This window comes from Pithys albifrons, chromosome 10, assembly GCF_047495875.1.
Source record: "Pithys albifrons albifrons isolate INPA30051 chromosome 10, PitAlb_v1, whole genome shotgun sequence".
NCBI lineage: Eukaryota > Metazoa > Chordata > Aves > Passeriformes > Thamnophilidae > Pithys > Pithys albifrons.
The window spans coordinates 4453058-4474986 of NC_092467.1; the positions used below are offsets into that span (position 1 = coordinate 4453058).

Here is a 21929-nt window from a genome sequence, read left to right on the forward strand (position 1 = left end):
TTTCATCAATTAAAAAACAGAGCAGATCTCCCCAGTGGAAATCAACATTATATTGAATGGAACACTGTGGATTTGCACCGTGGGGGTTTCCATGTTTTTGACAGGTGGAAATACCTCTGGCTTGGAGCCTGGCTCATCAAACCCTGCTCTTGGACCTCAACTCATTCACCATCTAGAAAGACTGGTGGATGAAGGAGCTGACAGCGCTTTGGAAAGTTTTGGCCAATAACTGAGTCATTCCCCATGTTTTTGTTTCATGAGCTAAACAAAAAGAGAAATGTGAATGTACAGAAGGCTGCTCTTGGAATTAGGCTCTGAGGGCAATGTTATGCAGACAGACTGCTGTGCCCAGCTGGCAAATGCTTCAAATCATCCTGATTCATGGGAATAGCAAGTTCCATCAAATATCAAGATCTGTTCATTAAAACTTACAGGAATGTGTCCCACTATGGGTCTGGCATTGAAATAGATTTTGCAAAAGATGTTTAGAATATAGAATCTTGTCCAAGGGTTTTATTCATTTCTTTCTGATCCTGACACAGATGAGACAACGCCAAGGGCAAAGAATGATGTATCATAAGGGCAAGAGCATTTCCTCCACCAAAAAAAAAAAAAAAAAAAAAACAGAAAAAGAGAGAGCTTGAGCTCCTATGAGTATGAAATGTAGGGAAAGAGGGGAGTTCAGAAGGAAAAAGAGGTAAGATATGAAAAGAGAGCAGCACTTATTATCAGGACTGGAAGTGAAGGACTTTGTTCTGCTCAGAATTGAAAGAAACTCGACCAACTGCAGGGTTGGGTTTGTTTCCATGCAGATGACGGTGTAAGATAGAGCATTTCTAGGTATCTAAGCATCCAGCTCCCTTCATGAGGTGGGAGGTGAAAAACCTTCTGACACAAGTTGTTTTTTCAGTTAAATGTTGTGCATATGTAAATGTCTGGATGAAATTCATAAATGTCTCTGTATATTTTCTTCGTGTCCTTTCACTTATTAGAATATTTATCCTGCATGTGGTGCAGAGTTATTTCTAAGCCATTACACTGTGGGAGTAGGATATAACTTACATCATACATTACAGACTTGCCAGTTCTGTTCATTTTCATGAAGGAAGGACAGATCCTTCCCAGAGTAAACCAACACCAAAGTAAGGAAAGCAGAGCTCCACATTTTATCACTATTCTTTAACCAAGAGTGTAAGTTGCTGTGCTGGAAGGAACATGGGCTGTTTCTTTCCGACAGTGATACACATGGCTGGGCATGGTTGTGAATGTCTTATTTCAAATACTGAAGCACAGCAAGAATAAAGTTACTTAAACAGACTAAAACATGACAGGGAGAATATTTTAATGATCCTCTTCAAAGCATTTTAGAATCATAGAATGGATTGGGTTGGAAAAGCCCTCCGAGATCATCAAGTCCAACCCTTGGTCCAACTCCAGTCCCTTTACCAGATCATGGCACTCAGTGCCACGGCCAAGCTCAGTTGAAAAACCTCCAGGGATGAGGAATCCACCCCCTCTCTGGGCAGCCCATTCCAATCCCTGAGCACTCTCTCTGCAAAGTTTTTTCTGATTATCATCAACTTATTATTACACGTTAAGGATTTAATGAAAAGTTGAAGGAAAAACATGAAATTTCCTTTTCAAGGATCCAGATGCTCTTGGAGAAGATACAATTAAATTTCCTTACAAATCTACATACGTGGTGGGAGCCTGCATGCACATCTCTTCCATTTGGTGGAACTACTATAAAAGTTGGAAAATTATGAACTACTGTAACCATGACATGAAAAGGGGGTTTATTAATTATTTTTATATTCCTTCTGACAGAAATCAAAGGAAGAATACCCAAAGACCATGAAATGTATTAACTATTTGCTGGGAATGAGAGGGTTAAATTGGTTATCTACAGAGAGGGCTAATGAATAACAGCTTGATAGATTAGGAAGATGATGGTTGAGGCTGAGCTGTGAAAAGCCTGATCTCAGTGATACTGATGTGCCTGTGAAGAAACTCCTTTGACGTCAGTGGAGTTTGTTCATCAAACAAGGTCAGAATCTCACTGTGCAAAATTAGAAACACCTTTTAATTTGCTCACTCGATTCAACTACAAAATCTGTAGAGCAGTGATGAAACCTCCAACCTTTCAGACATTAAAGACCTGAAAACAAAGATCCCTCTATTGTGTTGAAAGTGCTCTGGATGAATAACCAAACCTTTCTCAAGCCCAGCTCCTGCTACAGCACATACAGGCATTGGATGTATTATCTGTAAGAGATTAAGTTGTAGTTTTGCTGTCAGACATGGAAATCCTGCTGAAGCACCACGTGAAGGCCTGCAAGGCAGAAATGCTGGTGAACTGCAGAGGACAGCAATGACACAACTCTCAGCATCAGTTACCCATGAGAGAATCTCACAGGAAGGATATTTTCAGTTGTGTTTTTTCACACTAAATGCTTACAGTGAGAGGATGATTGCAAATTGAATCCTAAATTGTAACAGCAAACATGTAAAAGTATTATGGATAAAAATTCTCTAGGGAAAACAGTATGTACATGGAAAACTTTGCACAGCCTTTTATTATTCTCTAAGCTGATTTTTTCTGACTCAGAGTCTCTATTCCTCTGAGATATTCTTCCTGATCTGACCTTTGTGTTCATACATGCTGTTGATACATGATATCTCATATTTCTGAGAGTTCAGAGGCAAGGAAATGTTCTGTGAATTTTATAGTCCTTGCTTGACATTCTCTGACCTGCTGACAGGCAGTAGCTGCCAATTAGAGAGTGGAGGACAAGCAGAGCACTGAAGTGTCTCAACCCCATACACAGACCAGCCAGAATAAAGAGCCAGTTAAAATCCATACAAATCTGGGTGCCTCCAAATTCAGTGTCTGCACTCTTCAATATGTTCACTGTGTATTAAACCCCTTCTCCATCTTCTGGGTTTATTTACTTTAGTTTCACTTTTTTTTTTTTAGGGGGGCAGGGAAAAAGAGAATATGGAACATTTAAGGAACTGTGGTATGAATTGTTTATATGTTTTTGACAACTGTGATGGCAAGTGATGTGTGAGTGCTGTTAAGGTCTGTTGTTTACATATGGATATTTATAGCCTGCTCAGGGTTTGGCAGTCTTTATTTCCCTGATTTTTTTTTATTTTTTACTCTTCTCTCTCGACTCAACTAAATAACTAATATAACAGACTCCCACAATGTGTTTTGCTCTGTCATGTCATATAGCCCATCTTTTTTTGTTGTTGTTTTGTGTTGTTGGGGTTTTTTTCCTAAGTGAAGGATAGTTATGTAAAACCTCTCCAAAATGCATATCCCAGCATCTCCATTATGTGCTGGTTTATTGTTTTGAAAGCCTCTCATGCTGTGTTGCCAATGAGCAGGTGATGTTAGAATTTCTTGCACTCATTCCTCCTCTGCAGATGCTGCTGAGAGCACAAGGAGGCAGCGGGGCTGGGACCAGAGGCTGTGAAAACACCTCCTTGTGCCAGTGTCTGCTGCAGCTGCTGGGATGGATCATGGATCATGGATCATGGATCACGGATCATGGATGGGGCCAGTGATGCTGCTGAGTGTGCAGTCTGAGCAGGATTAGTGGGCCATGACACTTCATTAACTTGCTGCTCTGGTTTCAGAATCATAAAATCACAGAATGGTTTGGGTTGGAAAGGGCCTTAAAACCCACCCAGTTCCACCCCTGCCATGGGCAGGGACACCTCCCACCAGCACAGGTTGCTCCAAGCCCTGTCCAGCCTGGCCTTGGACACTCCCAGGGATGGGGCAGCCACAGCTTCTCTGGGCACCTGTGCCAGGGCCTGCCCACCCTCTCAAGGAAGGATTTATTCCTAATATCCAATCTAACCCTGCCCTCCTTCAGCTTAAAGCCCTTTTCCCTTGTCCCATCTCTGCTTGCCCTTGTGCAAAGTCCCTCTCCAGCCTTCTTGAGAGCCCACACTGGACACTTTGGATTTCTTCACCCCTTTTCTCTCACTCTGAAACAGTGAGGGGCAGAATCTCACAGGAATTGTGCTGCTCTCCCCTCACTGACCTCTGTGTCACCTTCCAGAGAAAGCAGCCCTGGACATTCAAATTAATTAAAACTCGACTGTCCAAAGGAATGAAAGTTGGTTTTAATATCATCCTCTTAAATTCCTCTATAAGATATGGAAATAAATCCCTAACCTTTGCATTTGGTGTGTTGTTAGGATTAGTTAACAATCTGCACGGAGCAGTCACAAGATTTCATTATACCTGTGTTTAATTTAAACCAAAGATCTCCAACAGCTTCCAGATAAAAATCTGTAAAACCTCCTGTATTTCATTTTTGTAATGAGACAAACACAGATCCTGTGCTGTGCTGTAGAAGATGGTCCAGAGACTTCTTGGTTACCTGAAGGTTGATGCCCAAGGTTTAATTGCAGGTCCCTGTTTTTCTGGTAAGATTGGATAATGACCCAAATTTAAGCTTTAAATTCACACCTAGCCATACAAACAGGGAGCTGGGTTTGTGAAGCTCTGAATATTGGGGGAAATTTCTAAAGAAACCTGTAAAAGTATTGAATTGTCACAGAAATTCATGAGAGGCAAAGATTTGAGATCACAATTTCTGTGTGCTTCCTAATTTTTAACTCCCCCTTTGAAGCATTTCAAGCTTTGGTCTCACATGAAGGCAGTTCTGACCTCCCAAGCCAGTGGAGAATTTGGAATTTCTTAATGGTCCTGAACAATATCTGCCCTTGAAAATCTGTCCTATGGCTTTTCCTTGGCTTTTCCTGTGCTGTGCTGTAGAAGATGGTCCAGAGACTTCTTGGTTACCTGAAGGCTGATGCCCAAGGTTTAATTGCAGGTCCCTGTTTTTCTGGTAAGATTGGATAATGACCCAAATTTAAGCTTTAAATTCACACCCAGCCATACAAACAGGGAGCTGGGTTTGTGAAGCTCTGAATATTGAGGGAAATTTCTAAAGAAACCTGTAAAAGTATTGAATTGTCACAGAAATTCATGAGAGGCAAAAAGATTTGAGATCACAATTTCTGTGTGTTTCCTAATTTTTAACTCCCCTTTGAAACATTTCAAGCTTTGGTCTCACATGAAGACAGTTCTGATCTCCCAAGCCAGTGGAGAATCTGGAATTTCTTAATGGTCCTGAACAATATCTGCCCTTGAAAATCTGTTCTATGGCTTTTCCTTGGCTTTTCCTGTGCTGTAGAAGATGGTCCAGAGACTTCTTGGTTACCTGAAGGTTGATGCCCAAGGTTTAATTGCAGGTCCCTGTTTTTCTGCTAAGATTGGATAATGACCCAAATTTAAGCTTTAAATTCACACCCAACCATACAAACAGGGAGCTGGGTTTGTGAAGCTCTGAATATTGAGGGAAATTTCTAAAGACACCTGTAAAAGTATTGAATTGTCACAGAAATTCATGAGAGGCAAAGATTTGAGATCACAATTTCTGTGTGTTTCCTAATTTTTAACTCCCCCTTTGAAACATTTCAAGCTTTGGTCTCACATGAAGAGAGTTCTGACCTCCCAAGCCAGTGGAGAATTTGGAATTTCTTAATGGTCCTGAACAATATCTACCCTTGAAAATCTGTCCTATGGCTTTTCCTTGGCCTGCTTAGGTCATGTCACCAAACCTATGCAATGGGGAACCCAAAATCTGTGAAAAGAGACAATAATTTTGGCTTTTCATTTCATTAAATATGCATTTACCAGTTCAGTCCTTCAGTGAATCAACAAATATCTGCTATCCCAGGTCTTTCCAGCCCAAGGTTTCTGTGATTTAACAACATAAGGCTGTTGCTGGGCAAATTTTTTTCTCAATTTTGGTCTTTTATAAGGTCTCTCAGCTGCAGAGTCTTAAATTCTACCCACAAACTGAAAGGATAAAGTGAGAGCAAGAAGGGTTCAAGATCTGGATTTCAAAAGCTTGAAAAAACTGGCTGTTTATATAAAACTCTGCTCACAATTGAGATTTAGAATTTGCCAGAAACCTGACAAAAGCTCCAGGCTTTACAGTATTTCAGCATTTCTACTTTTGATTACAGCAATTACTGGAATCCACAGAAAAACACATTCAAATGTGAGGTATGAAAGAAAAAAGAACTGAAGCAAGCAAACCTTTTCAGACAAAACAAAGAAGGAAAAAATGAAAGGTCTGTATTTCAGTCGGAGTTTTGAGTGAGAAACTAATTTCATTACACTTAAGTTCCCTTTCTAACAGCCCACCATGAGTCATTCATGGGTTAATTATAGATAATCAGATATAGTTACCATCACAACAGAGCCCTGTTCTTTGTAATCTAAAGTTTTCAGAGACAACAAAATGCTTAAATCTCTCATAGCAAAGAAAAAAAAAAGTGTTTCAGGGAAAGTGAAAAGCAAATTGCACAATAAAATTTAATTGAAATTAGAGGGCACATTCTCAGGGATGTTTATTCTTTCTCACTCAGATGGAATAAATGGGCTGTAATCTGGCTGTAAATAGCTGGTGGAAAATTCAATTTATGCATCTGTTCTTCTGTTGCCTCCTGTTCTTTTGTTGCAGTGTGGCTGTCCCACAACTGTTTGGGCCCTAAAATAACAAGTATTCTGTGTTCAGCTGGCACAGCTCCCATGAAGGGAGATGTACTCTGGGATGGAAGGTGATATCCTCCAAAAGACAAATCCTGTACCAGCCTCCCTTTATTAGTGGCAATGTTCTAACATAACTGTGCTTGGAATTTTGCAGAGTGCAGTGAGGCTTTTCAGCAATATTTAATTTCCCACGTGGCCAATGTGGGGTTTATGTGTTCTGAGCAACTTAAAAACAAGGGGGTCTAGGAAGGATGGACATGAAATTTTGAGTGCCCAGGAACAGGGTGTCCCAGTGTGCTGAAAGGCCAGCTGGAGGGGAAGATGACCAGCTTGGTTAAATAGGGAGATTCTGAAGGAAATCAGGGATAAAAAGAAAGTTTACAGACTGTGGAAAAAAGGGTTGGCTACTTCTGAAGAATTTATGAAGATAGCTGGGTCATGCAGGAAAAAAAATCAGCAGAAGAAAAGTGCAATTTGAAGTTAATTTGGCTAATTCTGTTAAGGATAACAAAAAGTCCTTTTATAAATGCATTAATAACAAAAGGAGGGGCAAGGAAAACCTCCATTCTCTGTTGGACTTGGAGGGAAATATAGTTAAGGAAGATGAGGAGAAGGCTGAGGTACTTAACACCTACTTTGCCTCAGTTTTCACCAGTAGGACAGGTGGCCCTCAAGACAACTGGCCTCTGGAGCTGGTGGACAGGGAGAGGGAGCTGAACAGCCCCCCTGTATTCCAGGAGGAAATAGTGACTGACTTACTGAGCCAGCTGGATCCTCACAAGTCTATGGGACCAGATGGGATCCATCCCAGGGTGATGAAGGAGCTGCAGAAGAGCTTGCCAAGCCACTCTCCATCATCTCCCAACAGTCCTGGCTCTCTGGGGAGGTCCCAGATGATTGGAGGTTGGCCAATGTCACCCCAATCCACTAAAAGGGCTGCAAGCAGGACCCTGATAACTCCAGGCCTGTCAGTCTGACCTCGGTGCCTGGCAGGGTTATGGAGCAGTTCATCCTGAGTGCAATCACACAGCACCTTCAGGGTGGACAAGGGATTAGACCCAGCCAGCAGGGGTTTAGGAGGGGCAGGTCCTGTCTGACCAACCTGATCTCTTTTTACCATCAGGTGACCCACCTGGTGGATGAGGGGAAGGCTGTGGGTGTGTCTGTCTGGACTTCAGCAAGGCCTTTGACACTGTCTCCCATAATATACTCCTGGAAAAGCTGGTAGCCCATGGCCTGGACAGGTGTCCCCTCTGCTGGGTCAGGAGCTGGCTGGAGGGTCGGGCCCAGAGAGTGCTGGTGAATGGAGCTGCATCCAGCTGGTCACCAGTGGTGTTCCCCAGGGGTCAGTGCAACCCATTGCTCCCTAGGGACAGTGTGGAACTGCAGCTTCCAGCACCCAGGAATTGTGGCCACCTAAGCAGGACCACCAGAAATGGTCCTGAGGATGCAGAATGAAACCAGCAGGACTGTGCACAGCCCTGAACCACCACCCACAGCTGCAGGAGTCTCCTGCATGGCTGTCAGCAGGGTGGGTGCAGTGTTGCCTCAAATCAGAGGAAAATTCTCTAGACGGTTCCAGCACAGTGAGGTAGAGAGCAGGACTTTACCCAAAGCACTTTAAGGTGCACAAAATACATCAGCACATGCACAGGACAGCTTTTACAATTTTATACTACCAGCTAATTAGCATATCTAATGGGGTACTCCCATCCTGAAAATTGTCCATCCCCAGGATCTTCCTCAAGGCTCCTCATAGGCCCCCCTCCCCAAACTGGGTAGGTGGGTCCCACCACTCTCCTTTCCTCCCATTCTTCATCTTCCTCAAGTCTTCTGTCCTGCTTGGAGCAAATTCAAGGATTCTGGGCCTTCAGAATAGCTTTGTCTAAAGTTTTCTCAGGGACTGTTCCATGTGTCTTGTCCCAGCACTGTCTTCAGGGCTGGATGTCCCTCAGCTTGCTCAAAAATCTCTGTCTACTGAAATCCTTGAGGAGAAACACAAGCAACATTTTGGAATTTGGTACAAAAGTAGTGAAAAGCCCTGTCCTAAAGTTACTAAATAAAAGTGCTAAAAGTTGCATTAAATCTATGAGCCTGAAGGCACCAGCAGGCCCCAGGGAGCAGTGGCAGTGACAGGACAGGCTGCCAGAGTCACAGTGGGAAGAGCTGGGAATTTTATCATAATGTGGGAACGTTGCTCATAAGGACACTTTCCAGGGAAGGGAAGGAATGTGCTGAGTTTATTTGTATTTGCTGCCACAACTGGCCAGGATTTTGTTAGGCAGGAGGGGAGCACAGCCCATCATCCTCATGGGTTGTTCCAAGGGAGAACTGGGAGCCATCCCTGCACCTGAAGAGAATTCTCAGAGGAAAAGTCTTCTCAAATGAGCAAAGCAAGCAGTGCTGGACCTGCAATACTCCAAACACAGCAGGATGCACCTTCCTGTAAATGCAGATGAGACAAAGCCCTCAGGAGCTTGGGGAGTTTCCAGGATGGCCCTCGAGGCTGCAAACTGTTGATTTAGCACAGGAGCCCAAGTCCTTACACTAAAATACACAAGTTAATATAATGTGGAAGGAATGGCTGTGTAAAGGATTTTTAAATAAGTAAATATTGACACAAGGTATTGCTTTCTCCCAAGGACATTTGGATTTGCACTTGGAAAATGTTGTAACGGGGTGATGTTTCCTTTTTAAATGTGGAATAAACAATGTACTGTCTGTGTGATTAATGCAAAGCCTCAATCAGTAGCAGCCTCAATGCTGCTTTTAAGGATAATTATGTCACAGCTAACAAACTTGATTGCAGACAAATTTCATTAACAAACTTGATTCATCAATTCCATCTCTCCCACTCCTTTCTTCGTATTTCACATGAGCAGGTTTTGCTCTCAACATTATTGTTTTTCACTAGATAAATACAAATTAAATATGAAAGCTTTAATGTTAATTCTTACTTCTCTTAATTCTTTCCTTTCTTTGTGACATTACTTCATTTTTTGATAGAAAATCTTAATTATAAAACTTATCAAAATATTGTCTTCTTCCATCAGTCCCACAAAATAATATATCAAGATCTGTAAGAAGAAAATTCAGCTATCACATCTCCAAGAATTTGAATGAAGAAGATAAGAATTTCTCAAGTATTAATTGTTTCAATTTCATAAGGGAGAAAAAATGATTCATTATATGTTGCTTTCTAAGGAGACATTCTGAGAATTTAGGAAAGCAGACATTTCTTGCAGATTTTCTTTTTTTTTTCCCAGAAGACTAACTGAGCTTGATCATTCTCACCTAATATTTGATGTCTTGTTGATTTGAATCTGTAACTCGGAGACTTAATGGATCTCATTCCATGTCCCCTCTGTAACAGCCTTAGACCTTCATCTATTAAGCTCATTAGTCAGAGAGGATGGAAACATCAGGAACTGAGTGGCCAAACCCAGACACAGCCTGACTTATGAGTGGGTGACTTGCTCATCCTCTTTCCTGTGCTAAATAAACCCCTCCTTGGTGCTGCTTTAAGGCAGCTTCAAGCCTGTTCTACTGATGCTTAGATTTTTTTTCTAACTATTTTATGATGCTGTAGATAATATTTCTTCACGTAATGTTATTTTTACAATTTTTGTTGATAAATAAATGATCATTAAACCTTATTAATGTGTTCCTGTTCTACACTGCCCAAACCAGGCAGCCTAAAATACAAATAAATCAGGAGAAACAAAAAATCACAAGAAAGGACACAGAATGAATGTAGCACTTGTTTAGGAGATACAAAGTGGTGTTTATAAATATTATCCAGTTGTGCTGTTTTTTTCTAACTACTGCTGGAGTTTCAGATTGTCCAGAGCCACAGGAAATGTGACAAACAACCCAGTGAAATGACATCCTCCAGTGCTGGAAGTGACCTGCAGTCAGTAGACAGGTTGCTTTGACTGGCAAACTGTGCTAAAAGAAGGTCCCACCAGAAAATAACCCCTTTCCATAAAACTGCAGAGCCAAGAGCTCCAGATTGTTCCAAAAGTCAGTAAAAATAAGAAATAATAAAACTAATGTTTCAGGCACAGTACAGCAACTACATTAAAGGGGGAAAAAATAAAGAGCTAGAGAAGAAAATAAAGAAGAAACTAAGTAGGAGAAATACAACTGTGTCTATAAATGCAGTTACTGAGCACACATGTACATGAGGTTGTCTCAGCAACCAAACACTGCTGTAAGGGTGTACCAATCAAATTATATACCTGTTGGGGTAATGTAGATTTGCAGTGGGAGACAAACTCAGGCTGCAGTTACATCAAAAGGCTTGTACTGAAGACAAAGGACTTTACTTTTAGTTACAGCTTTACTTTTATCTACTCATCTATATAACATGAGAGCACACACACTGTTGGTTAGCAGTTCACTCAGCATTCATGGGGGGCAGTCCCGTGGTGTAAAGGAGAGCACTCTGGACTCTGAATCCCAAGGTCCTGAGTGTGAGTCTCAGTGGGACCATCCCCTGGCAGATAAAGCCTCCCTGCCATCCCATCCCGTCAGATCTGGGATGCTCAGCAGAGTCAGCCCGGTCAGTACCGGGGGCTGTGACAATCCCAAGGACTTCCCTGTCACTGTCCAAGCTCTCTCGGCCGTGGCAGATGGACCTTGGGACTGAAACGGTGGGGCCAGTTCTGTGCACGCTGAGCCTCACCTAAAACATCCACTGCCCAGGCTGGAAGGGCTCACCCAGATGGGGAGAGCCCTGCCCAAATCTTCCTTGGTGTAGTCTGGCCATACATACAAGCATACATGGAAAGACCTTACTGGTTACAAGGTATCACACATTCTACAGGTGGCTCTCTGTGCATTCATCAGTTACCTCAGACCTTAGGAGATGCACACACACTGTCACCCCCTACATACACCATGAATCAAGACCAATACCTTTACAGCATCTTTAGACCTTCTTTTCAACTAGAATCCTCATTACAAACTGAATGCTTTGATTCAGCTAAAAAAGTTAAGAATAAAAACCATTATTCTGCTAAGAAATGGGCGTTTTACTATTTCTCTTTCCCTAATCAAGCCCCGTTTCTGCAGAGAGGCAGCGAGGGAAGCTCTGCCCTACCTTGATGGCGGTGGAGGCGATCTGGATGTGGTGCAGCCTGCGCAGGGTGCTGTCCCTGTCGATGAAGTAGGAGGCTGCCAGCTGGTGCAGCGTCTCCAGCGTCACCGCCGAGCTGTTCCCGCCGGGCTCGCTCCCCTCCGACCTCTTGCTCAGCTTCCGTTTGTCCACAAAAATCGTGAGCGACTCCTCTCCTGTGACAGTGGAACACAAACCCCATCAGCACAGGGAGATCCACACATGTGCAGCTTGAATCACATCAAATATATGTTGGCCTTCCAAGGGATAACAAGCAAGGTACAAAGGAGCTAACGATGGCTTGGTTGATGCACCTTGCCCTGCTCAGTTGGAAGGAAATAATGAGCCTAATATTTGTTCTACCTCTTTTGCTAATGTCCCAGTTCAGCAGGTGGGACCAGTTCATCCCTGTGTGGGTGTGACCAAAGCTGTGCATTCCACATCCTCTATTCATTTCCCAGGAACTGGTACCAATGGCCCATTGGTAGCAGCTGTCCAGGGCACACCTGAGCCCTCAGGATATAAGCTGGGTGTGAAAGAAGCCTGGCAGAGGAGCTGGGAGAACTCCCCTCCAGGGAGTCCTTGGCACCTCCACACCCACCTGAGGGCTCAGCTCTGCTCATGGGCCATCCACAATTCCAAAATTCCCCCTGACTGCCAGAGTCAGATCCCCCAGTGTGGAACTCCCTGCCCTGGGGGAGGCACTGGGTGCTCCCACCTGGGCCTGAGGGGAGAGAATCTTGGGGTCTGAAGACCTCAGGGACCACTCGGTGGATCCAGGGGAGGACCAGAACCTTGACCAGACTGTGCCCATCATCTGCACCAACAGGTTTTACCCTTCCTTTTATTTTGGACTCAAAGGAGCCACGTGGGGGCTCAGCACAGGGGCCAATGAACACCATTGTGTTTGTGCTCCAGGGGGCTGGGTTACATTTCTGGGGTTTGTTGGTTAAAACCCACATTGTGTCATTTTATTTATTGTAATGTTTTTATTAAATTCTAACTCTGACTTGTAATCTCTCCCGAGCTGAGTCCATTTCTCCTGCCAGGTTACCTTTAAACCAGCACAACTAGAAAAACATTGTAGAAACTTAATAACTTGTTAATAACTTGTTAATAACTTGTTCTGTTTTGGTTACTGGACCAAAATCTTTGAACCAAAGTCTTCTCATTAGAGAAAATATTATGGAGTATATACAAGAAACCACTGGGCTGTGAATCACATCACTTAGATGTTTGAACCAGATAAAGGGGGCTTAGAGCCAGGACTTTGTAATGATGGAAGCAGCTAAATCAGCAAACACAGAAAAGTCAAGAATTGGTTAATATGTATAATTCAATGCTGTAACCATGCCCTAAAATGTATGAAATGGCTTGCTGTGTATCCCCCAGTGGGGCTAATGTGTCCAGCCAGAGCTGGCAGCTCCCAGCACTGCAATAAATACCTTTGCTGCCTAGAGATATATTGTCTATAAGCAGTTCCTTATTCTGAGGTTTCTCAGCTTCACAAGGTTGCTTAGTACGTCATTTTATAGTATTTAATGCTGGCATAAAAGAAAATGAAACCAGTGAAATACATGAAACTCCTCTTTTTGGGGGGTCTCTCTCTCTTAAAACATGTACCATAGCTGATTTCAGGAGAAAGGTCAAGTGTTACAATTGGTTATGAGCAATCCTGTGTTTTCTAATCAAATCAGCAATGCTGAAAGGCCTGAAATCTGATAGAATAGCTGTTTTAAACCAAATTTATCCAACTGGAAAGTAAAGGGTTTTTGGAAAGTCAGTGCTTTTCCAAAAGCAAAGAGATCCAGTATCTTCTCTTGAGGATTTCTCACTTTCTCTTTACAGAGACCTGGATCAATTCTGTTGAATTCAGAAACATGAATTTCTGTAGAGTATTGAAAACTAAAAATCTGACTTGCTTAACTGAGTAAATTCATAGGAACCATTCCAGGTCAGACCCACTGATACTGCCAAATATTCCACATCTATTATCTAGTTCATGGATGCTTCTTTCCTGCATTTCAGGCTGAGCAAGCATTTATTTATTTAGTGAAGTGTTTAGGAAAAATTCCTTCCTTCAGAAAACAAAGTAGAAAAGAAATTTATCGACTCAGTATTTTCTTCTCTGCGATTTATGTCCAAAAAACCTCTAAAAGTACTTCTCTCACTGTGTTTGACAACATACAGTCTTCAACATTTAGCTCAAGAATGGATTCATAATGTCATTATACCTGTATTTTAGGTGCTGAACAACTCCAGTGAATGCCATTTCTTTGTTCCTGGAAAGGAAGTTTCCCTGACAGGGTGTGACTTGCCACTTGTGCTCGTTTCACTGCTCACCCATCTGCTACAGTGGCATTGTGCCCATGCAGAGGATGGGGTGCCAACTTCAGAGAAGTTTATGCGCCAAAAAGTAATAGCTGCAGAGGGATAAAATGTAGGATGAAAACATGACATCATCTGTAGAGGGAGGTAATCTTGGTGGTGAGCAATGCTAAGGGAAGAACACTCCTGCCTCCTTGCAGGGGAGCACATCTGTCAGCAGATTCTGGCTCACAAAATTTGTGTGTCTTTGATTAACACGAGCACACTCCTCTTCCCCCAACATACTATATATGTTTCTCAATTTCTCAGAAATTCAGAGGACAGCCAAGCCCTTCAGGCCTCACAAAGGCAAAACTGCCATTATCCAGGAGCCTTTCTCTAATCAGCCCTGCAGGGCTTGTCCAGTATGTTCCTTTTGTCCTGGAAGGGACAGCTGCCCAGGACAGGTGGGCACTCCAGCTGGAGCTTACCTCACTTTCCACCACTACACTGACACTTCTCCTCCTACAGTGTCCTAATGGACCATTTTCTTTGTGCACACAGCCCTCAGTGCAGGGATTCATTGCCAGGAGCTCCAAAGCACCAGGAGTTAAAGCAGCCACTGTAAGCACCAGGATTCTCCCATCCAGCTGTCTAATCTTTCTGCTGTAACAGTTAGACAAAGGCTCACTTTTTATTTCACTCCTGCCAGAACCTCCTGCAAAGCAGCCCAGGGATGAGCACGCTGCATTAGCACAGACTTGTTCACTGGGGTCACTGTGACCTCAGTGCTGTGGCCAGGTGGGACATTTGTCACACTGTGCTGCATCCATGCCAAGTGCCAGCAGAACTGGGGAAGCACAGCAACAACTCTGATGACTTGTACTCTGAGAGAAATTTGCCACCAAGAGCAGGTCCAGGCTCCAGCACTGCTGGCATCCAACTCTGCCCATGCAATAGAACCTGCCTTGGCACAACCCGCCGTGGGACTCCAGCCAGGGGGAAAGATGTTTCTGAGATGAAAAGCAATGAGTGGGCTGAGATTTGAGCCAGGGGCCATGGGCTGTGTGCAGCTCTTTGTGAAGCTGTAAAGATGTGGTTTAGAACAGATGTTAAGAAGGAATTCTTCCCTGTGAGGGTGGTGAGGCCATGGCACAGGTTGCCCAGAGAAGCTGTGGCTGCCCCATCCCTGGAAGTGCCCAAGGTCAGGATAGATGGGGCTTGGAGCAACCTGGTCCAAGGGTCTCTTCCAACCCAAATCATTCCATGGTTCTATTGTATCAGAGAAGACAACATCAGAACTCAGAGAGGTAAATACTGTGTCAGTGACTAGTGCAGCCTGTGAAAATTGGGTGCAAAATTTCACTAGGAGATCTCTCCCCATGTTTGCCCCTTTTCCAGAGGTCTTATCTAGTGTATTTAGATTAAAGGGGCTTTTGCAAACTCAGAGTGTAAGCATCAGGAAAACAAACACTTAAAGCTGCAGGAAATGTCTGGGAAAGAGAGGAAGTTCTGAGGCTTTTTATTTTTCATTATCATAGAATCAGACTCATAAAATGGTTTGGGTTGGAATGGACCTCAAATCCCATCCAGTGCCACCCCTGCCATGGGCAGGGACACCTCCCACCAGCCCAGGTTGCTCCAAGCCCTGTCCAACCTGGCCATGGACACTCCCAGGGATGGGGCAGCCACAGCTTCTCTGGGCACCTGTGCCACCTCCTGAACATTCTCACAGGGAAAAATTTTTTTCCTCATGTCTAGACTTCTTCTGTTTTAATTTAAAACCATTCCCTCTTGTCCTATCACGATGTATCCTTGGAAAAAGTCATTCTCTCTCTGTTTTATATCCCCTTTAGGCACTGGAAGGGGCTCTAAGGTCTCCTCTTCTCCAGGCTGAACACCCCCAGCTCTCCCAGCCTGTGTCCATAGGAGAGTTGCTCCAGCCCATCTTGCTCTGGCATAAACACTTTTGATTGGTCTGTATTAGTCATTGGTACAGATGGTAGAATTCCTTCCACATCAATAGAATTCTGCTCAGTTTTATCATAGAAAGAGAGTTTGTTGCATTTTGTTCCAATAGAAAAAATCCCAGAGATTTTCCCATCCCCTCCTCTCCAGCACTGGCATTTTCAAGCACTAAGAGTTGGTGCAATCGGGTGGATTTCAAAAATATTTGCTTTTCAAAAGACTTTAGTTGGAGATTTTTTTCTGTCAGAGCTGATTTAGCATATTCTAGAAAAAGTGGGTTAAAACCCAAAGAACTGCCCCTACCCTGGTGCTCAGGCACCCACATCCCTGCAGAGCAGTGACAGGGCACCCAGAACTCCAGGCTCTGGGAACTAAAACCACTCACGTTTGGGGAAGACAAGTTGAGTCTTAAGTTAATTTGTAGAAAATTAAACTCATTCCAGAGGAGGCTGTTCTGTCACACTGAAAACATGGATGAATCCTGTTTTCCAGTGGTCACAGTCTGCCACCATGAAACAGGCTGAGGAGACATCCAAACATCAGCTAAAAACCAAGTGTGATCTAGAAAACTATTCCAAGTTAGGAATTTTAAGAACTGAAAATGAGTAATAGCAATGAATACTAAGAAAACCTGATTATTCAGCATCGAATCTTCCCAGCTGTGCTTTTCACAAGCTCTGAAAGCAGAACTTGCTCTCCAGCACAGGATTCAAGTTGACTTCACTTTCCCAGGTTTAAAGGAAATGGCATGAAAACACTCAGTGACACTCACAAAACGATGCCACGTAATCCAATGATTGGCTGGTTCCAGGAATTAGCACAGTCACTGCACAGGGACTTTTCTGGCATGGAGATGTTGCCACTGACAGACACTCATGGAGGGGCAGGGACTGACCCTGGCACAGTATCTGGCACTGTCCTCACCAGCCCTGGAATTTGCAAGCTTATAACTTATATTTAATCCTATATTTATTCCTATATTTATTGGAACATAATTTCCATGATTTATATTTAGAAGTTAAACTAACTCCTGAGTTGAGGAAATTATTCAACATGTTGTTTCTTAAAAAAAAAAAAAAGAAAGAAAGAAATTAGAGATATAAAAATTTACCCAGATACATAACCTATCTCTGGCCATTTAGATATCAGACTCCTAAATAACAGTTTCTAAATGGCTTTTAGAAATTAGAAATTAATTTTGTGTGCATCCTAAGAACACATTCAGGAATTATTTAAATTAAAAATGCAAATCACTGTCAACAGGGTTGAATTGGAATAATGCTTTAACAACTGTAACTAAATATAACCATCTATTGAAGGAGTAAATATACTTTGTTATACATAATAATACATATTCATATGATTTAAATACTTAATGCTATTTTCTACCTCCCTTATTGAGAGATCATTTGCCTGTACCCACATCTTTGTACTGATGGAGGGATTATAGGCCTTGATGTTCCTATTTCCACCTGTAGGCTGGGTAGTGGCAGGAAAAGGCAGAGATCTCAGCAGTTCTCCTCACTCCACGTCCCAAAGAGAGGAAACAGGAATAAAAGGCTGCCACTCAAAGGCAGATCCAGCTGAGCATCACCCACAGATACCCACTTAGAGCTCTATCTTCACACACATGGGTGTGTCTCACAAAGGCCTAAGGATCTGTGGCCTGTGGAATCCTCCAAAGTTTCTGACTAAATAAAATAACTCTGCTGCTACCTCAGTGCTGGTGGAAAATCTCAGCCTGTGTGGATCACTGAATGCCCCATTAGGGTTTGATCAGGTCATTTGCCCAAACTCAAGCAGATGCTGATGGAAACGCACAGGTTCCAAACTGATATAAATTCACATCAGGCCAGATGTGGTATCATTGCCATGTTTCAAGTGAATAACAGGGAACATTAATTCCATGCAGACCATCTGTTTGAGGATTTAATTTCTTTTCTTCACTGAGTAGGCGGGAGAAGCAAGAAAGTTAATATATTTTGTGCATTTTTTTCTTCCCCTTGGCTTCCATAATCTTAAATGCTGGGAAATTTCCATACCTGGAAGGGAGGGTGTGACTGGTGTTTGCAAGTCTGATGCAAAATTTTCAAGTTTCTTTCTCACATCAGTCATTTGAGACCGTGCTCTCCCTCCCTTATTTGCCAATAGTTTGCATCTTACCTTGAAAGAAGTGCTACAGAAAGCAAAGGTCACGGCAGCAGTTAGTGTAAGTGCTAATAAATCCTTCAGGATTCATTGAGATTCACTGTTTTACACCACCTGACAACTCCTTCCCTCTCTGAGGGCAGAGCAATGCACAGCTCCAGAGGAATATTGATGAGGGCCAGAACACCTGACACCAGTGGAATAGCAAAGTCTGACTCTGACACTCTCTGGCAGGGCTGTGGGCAGTGGAGAGGACAACCAGGAGATCTTGGGGGTCAGGCTGATGTGCCCACTCCTGCTGAGATTGTCTGTTGTAAAGACAAAGCTGCCTTTCCTTCTCCCCATTCTCAAAGCCTTCCACTACATCAAGGGCTATTTCCTGACCCACGGAGCTGAATGTATTGATGGTCTGGTGAGGAACACCTTGAGCATGATGACAACAGCAGGGAAAATAAATCAATCTCAAACATTTCAGATTAACATTTAGCCCATTGCCTAACAAGGTTCCAGGGTCAGAAAAAAGCCTTGACATTCTCTGCCAAATTGCTTTATTCAGAGCGGTCACCCTGTTTCCAGATGCAAGGAGAACCCCTGCAAAGCCCACAGTCCTCATCTTGCAAAGCACCCAAATCAGCCTCACTTCATCCAAATGCTTGCAACAAGGGCCTATCATCTCAGCGTAGTGTGTTAATGATCTGTAATTACCTCATCACCAACTCTGTTGGTTTGCAAAACAGCCTTTATATGTAGGAGCAGCATTAAAGTGAATCCCTTCAGTTCATTAAGCCCTCCTGTGAGTTAATCCACCTTAAACTGGGATTCACTGCTGGTTTTGTCCTCTTACACTTATCCCAAGGTGGGGCCCAGGCTTCCCAACACCCTCCAGCTCTGGACCTCACTGCTGCATATGACTTTTTGCAAACCTTTTAAGTGTAGTCCCAGCAAACTGGACCATCATGCAGGCAAAAGAGGAAAGTACAAAAGCAAATCAAAAAGAGGAAAAGTAATCCTGTGTGCTGCCTCTCATTCAGAGGAGAATCTTCCCTCTCTGGAACTTCTACTTGAAAGCTGATCAAGAATTTAGAAAGTCATTCCATAGAGCCAGAAAAGCATTTTGGTTGGAATGGAATTCTGGCAGCCATCCAGGTTGGTTCCCTGCCCAAAGCAAGCCTGATGGAATGAGGGGCTCAGGGAGCTGCCCACGGGAGCCTCCTCTCACCTTCAAGGCTGGAGTTCCCTGCTGGGAGTCCTGTCTTGTCTTTCCAATCATGCAGCTTGGAGCTGCTCTCTATGGACATTGGGCTTATGGCACGAGATAAAATTTCCATAGGAAATAAAAGCAGTGAGAAATGTCACTTTGCAGGTTATTAAGTGGCAGCAAGAAACACAGAACTTTCCCCCCCTTAGTTCTCATTTCCAATGCCCTCGAGGAGCATTCACACATTCTGTGTTTGTGAATAAAGGCTCGGGAATGTATCACAAGCAACCACGGGCAAGAATTCCCTTTATGCTCCAAAAGGGATCTTCATGAAAGCCAAATGGTCACAGAGGCACACAAATCTTACCATGTCCTCGTTCATTTGCCAAGTTTTCCTTTCTGTCCATGAATACAGATGATTAGGGATTCATTAGCTAAAAGGACTGTGCACAGTCAGTTTGGTCTTTGCTTTAAACGAGCTGCATAAGTGACAAAGCTTTCATAATAAAACAACTTGTAATTAAAGGGAAAGTACTAATACATTACTGAAAGGGGAAAAAAAGTCTAATTACATGTTAATAAAGTGTGGACAAGCATCTGTGGGAATCCCCATTCAATCTAGCCCAAAAATGAGAACTAACACATACAGGAAAGTATGGGTTTGTTAGCTACCTCATGAAAGCTTTCTTAGAAGTTACTAATTCCCTGTAATTATTGTAATTGAACCAATTTTTTGAAGTATTCAGCATCCATCCAGTGATAATGGCAGGCAGCAGGTGTGCCTCAAATGATGCCTAAAAACTGAGGTTAGGGACCTAAAGCAAACCCCACAAAGTTAACACAAAAGTTCCCTTTGACTGCAGCGGGCATGGACAGAGCCCAGAAGTCAACTCTGTCTCCCTGTGAGGGACAATCTGAGCAAGGCCCTGGCCCCTGGTTTTAGGGCAGGGTGAGGGGGTCTGAAGCAGGGTGAGAAAAGGGTACCCCACCTCATCTTCCCTGCAGCAAATCCAGAGGCTCTGGGGAGAATATTGAATGCCTAAGCTCCAGTTTTCCAAAAGAAATACTGTTGGTTTTAGCTTTTACTTAGGTCCAGACCTCCTAAAAGGTGTCAGCTCTGTAGCTCTTTCATGATCAGTGTGATGTTGATGCTGTGATTTTAAAGATCAGCTGTTCTCATGTTAGACTGTTTTCCTGGAGTTGTTATACCCAATTTCACCTCGAAAATTAATGTCATCATATGGCTGAGGTACTGCCAGTTCCATGAGTTAATAATAGGCAGATATCGAGAAATGGTTGGACTCGATGATCTTGGAGGTCTTTTCCAACCCAATCGATTCTATGATTCTATGATTCTATGAAATACTGAAAAATAACTTTTGCCATTGCATAACCCTTGCTGTAGGTTACAGGCTGGGTAAATATACAGGTTATATTTACATGGAAAAACATCCAAAATAATTAAAGGACATTCTGTGATTTTTATTACAAATTGCTGGTCAACAGATGTGATTTGTTCTTACAATTCCAACGGTACCGTATTTGCTGTAGAGGTACTAGTTCCAAAAATAATGTCAGGAATCAGCTATTTTTTAAAACAACTACAGCAAGACAGAAATTCATCTTGTTTCTGGGATGGTCTCTTCCAAAAGGGGGCCTCTGTGAGCCCTTTTGGTTGTTACAGATCTCAGCCATCGGCCAAAAGAGACCAAAAGGAAGGCTGACATTTCCTTTACAAATGGTTGGGATTCAGTTAGGAAATGTATTAAAGAAAACCATTCCTCAGGTGAATAAAGGATTTTGACAGGCCTGTTCTGCTGGAAGGACACTCAATCACCACAGTTCTCTTTAGTATAATCACCCACCACGGGATGAAGCTGCATTTCTAAAATGTCAGTTCATTTCATGATGCCTGGATGGGCAATCACAGGTACTAATTATCCTTCACTTGGAGCAGTTTAGGCTCTCCCTTGAACATCAGGCCTCTTCATTGGATTTCTTCAATCCATTTGGTGACTGGATCCCAATTATCCATCAGCCTACCCTTTCCAAATTAGTCTGTGGGGACTGAGACTCACAGATTCCATTAAGATAATGGCAATCACATGGCAAAGCCTCATCAGCCCATTTGGAAAATTTTGTCCCGCTGGTTAAGCGGAGACAAGTTCTAAAAAGGGCAGAGTGACAATACAGGGATTTCCCAGCAGACAAAGTGGTTTAAAAGTCTCATAGGTTAAAACACTTGTTGGAAATAGCTGATACTGGTTTTCTGACTGCAGGACTGTGAGGGACTCAGTTCTGTAATCTGCCACTGTGTAAATTGTTACAAGGGCCTCTTATAGAAAAATAATGTCAGTCTCCTTAGGGGACCTCAGTGCAGAGAAACATCCCCAAAAGCCCAGGAGCACACCAGGGACTCAGGGAAAGCATTTCAACCTTAGCAGCTGGATTTGTCTTCTTTTTGAGCATGAAATTGTTTATACAGCACCACTAAAGCAAAGTTTACCATCAGCAGAAGAAGGAGCCACCAGACTTGTAGACAACACCTGTTCTGCACAGAGTTGCTCATCCCAAACCCTTCAAGGAGCATCCCCAGAGTTTTC

General features: G+C 43.0%; 1 protein-coding gene across 2 annotated transcripts in view; it reads right to left on the reverse strand.

The window, feature by feature from the left end:
* The window catches only part of BRINP3 (BMP/retinoic acid inducible neural specific 3), a 201706-nt gene that overhangs the window by 74322 nt on the left and 105455 nt on the right, over positions 1–21929 (reverse strand). For both annotated transcript variants that reach the window (XM_071564940.1, XM_071564939.1), the window contains exon 4: positions 11691–11881. In XM_071564940.1, coding sequence (XP_071421041.1) covers positions 11691–11881 — 191 coding nt within the window. The remainder of the gene's footprint in view (positions 1–11690; positions 11882–21929) is intronic.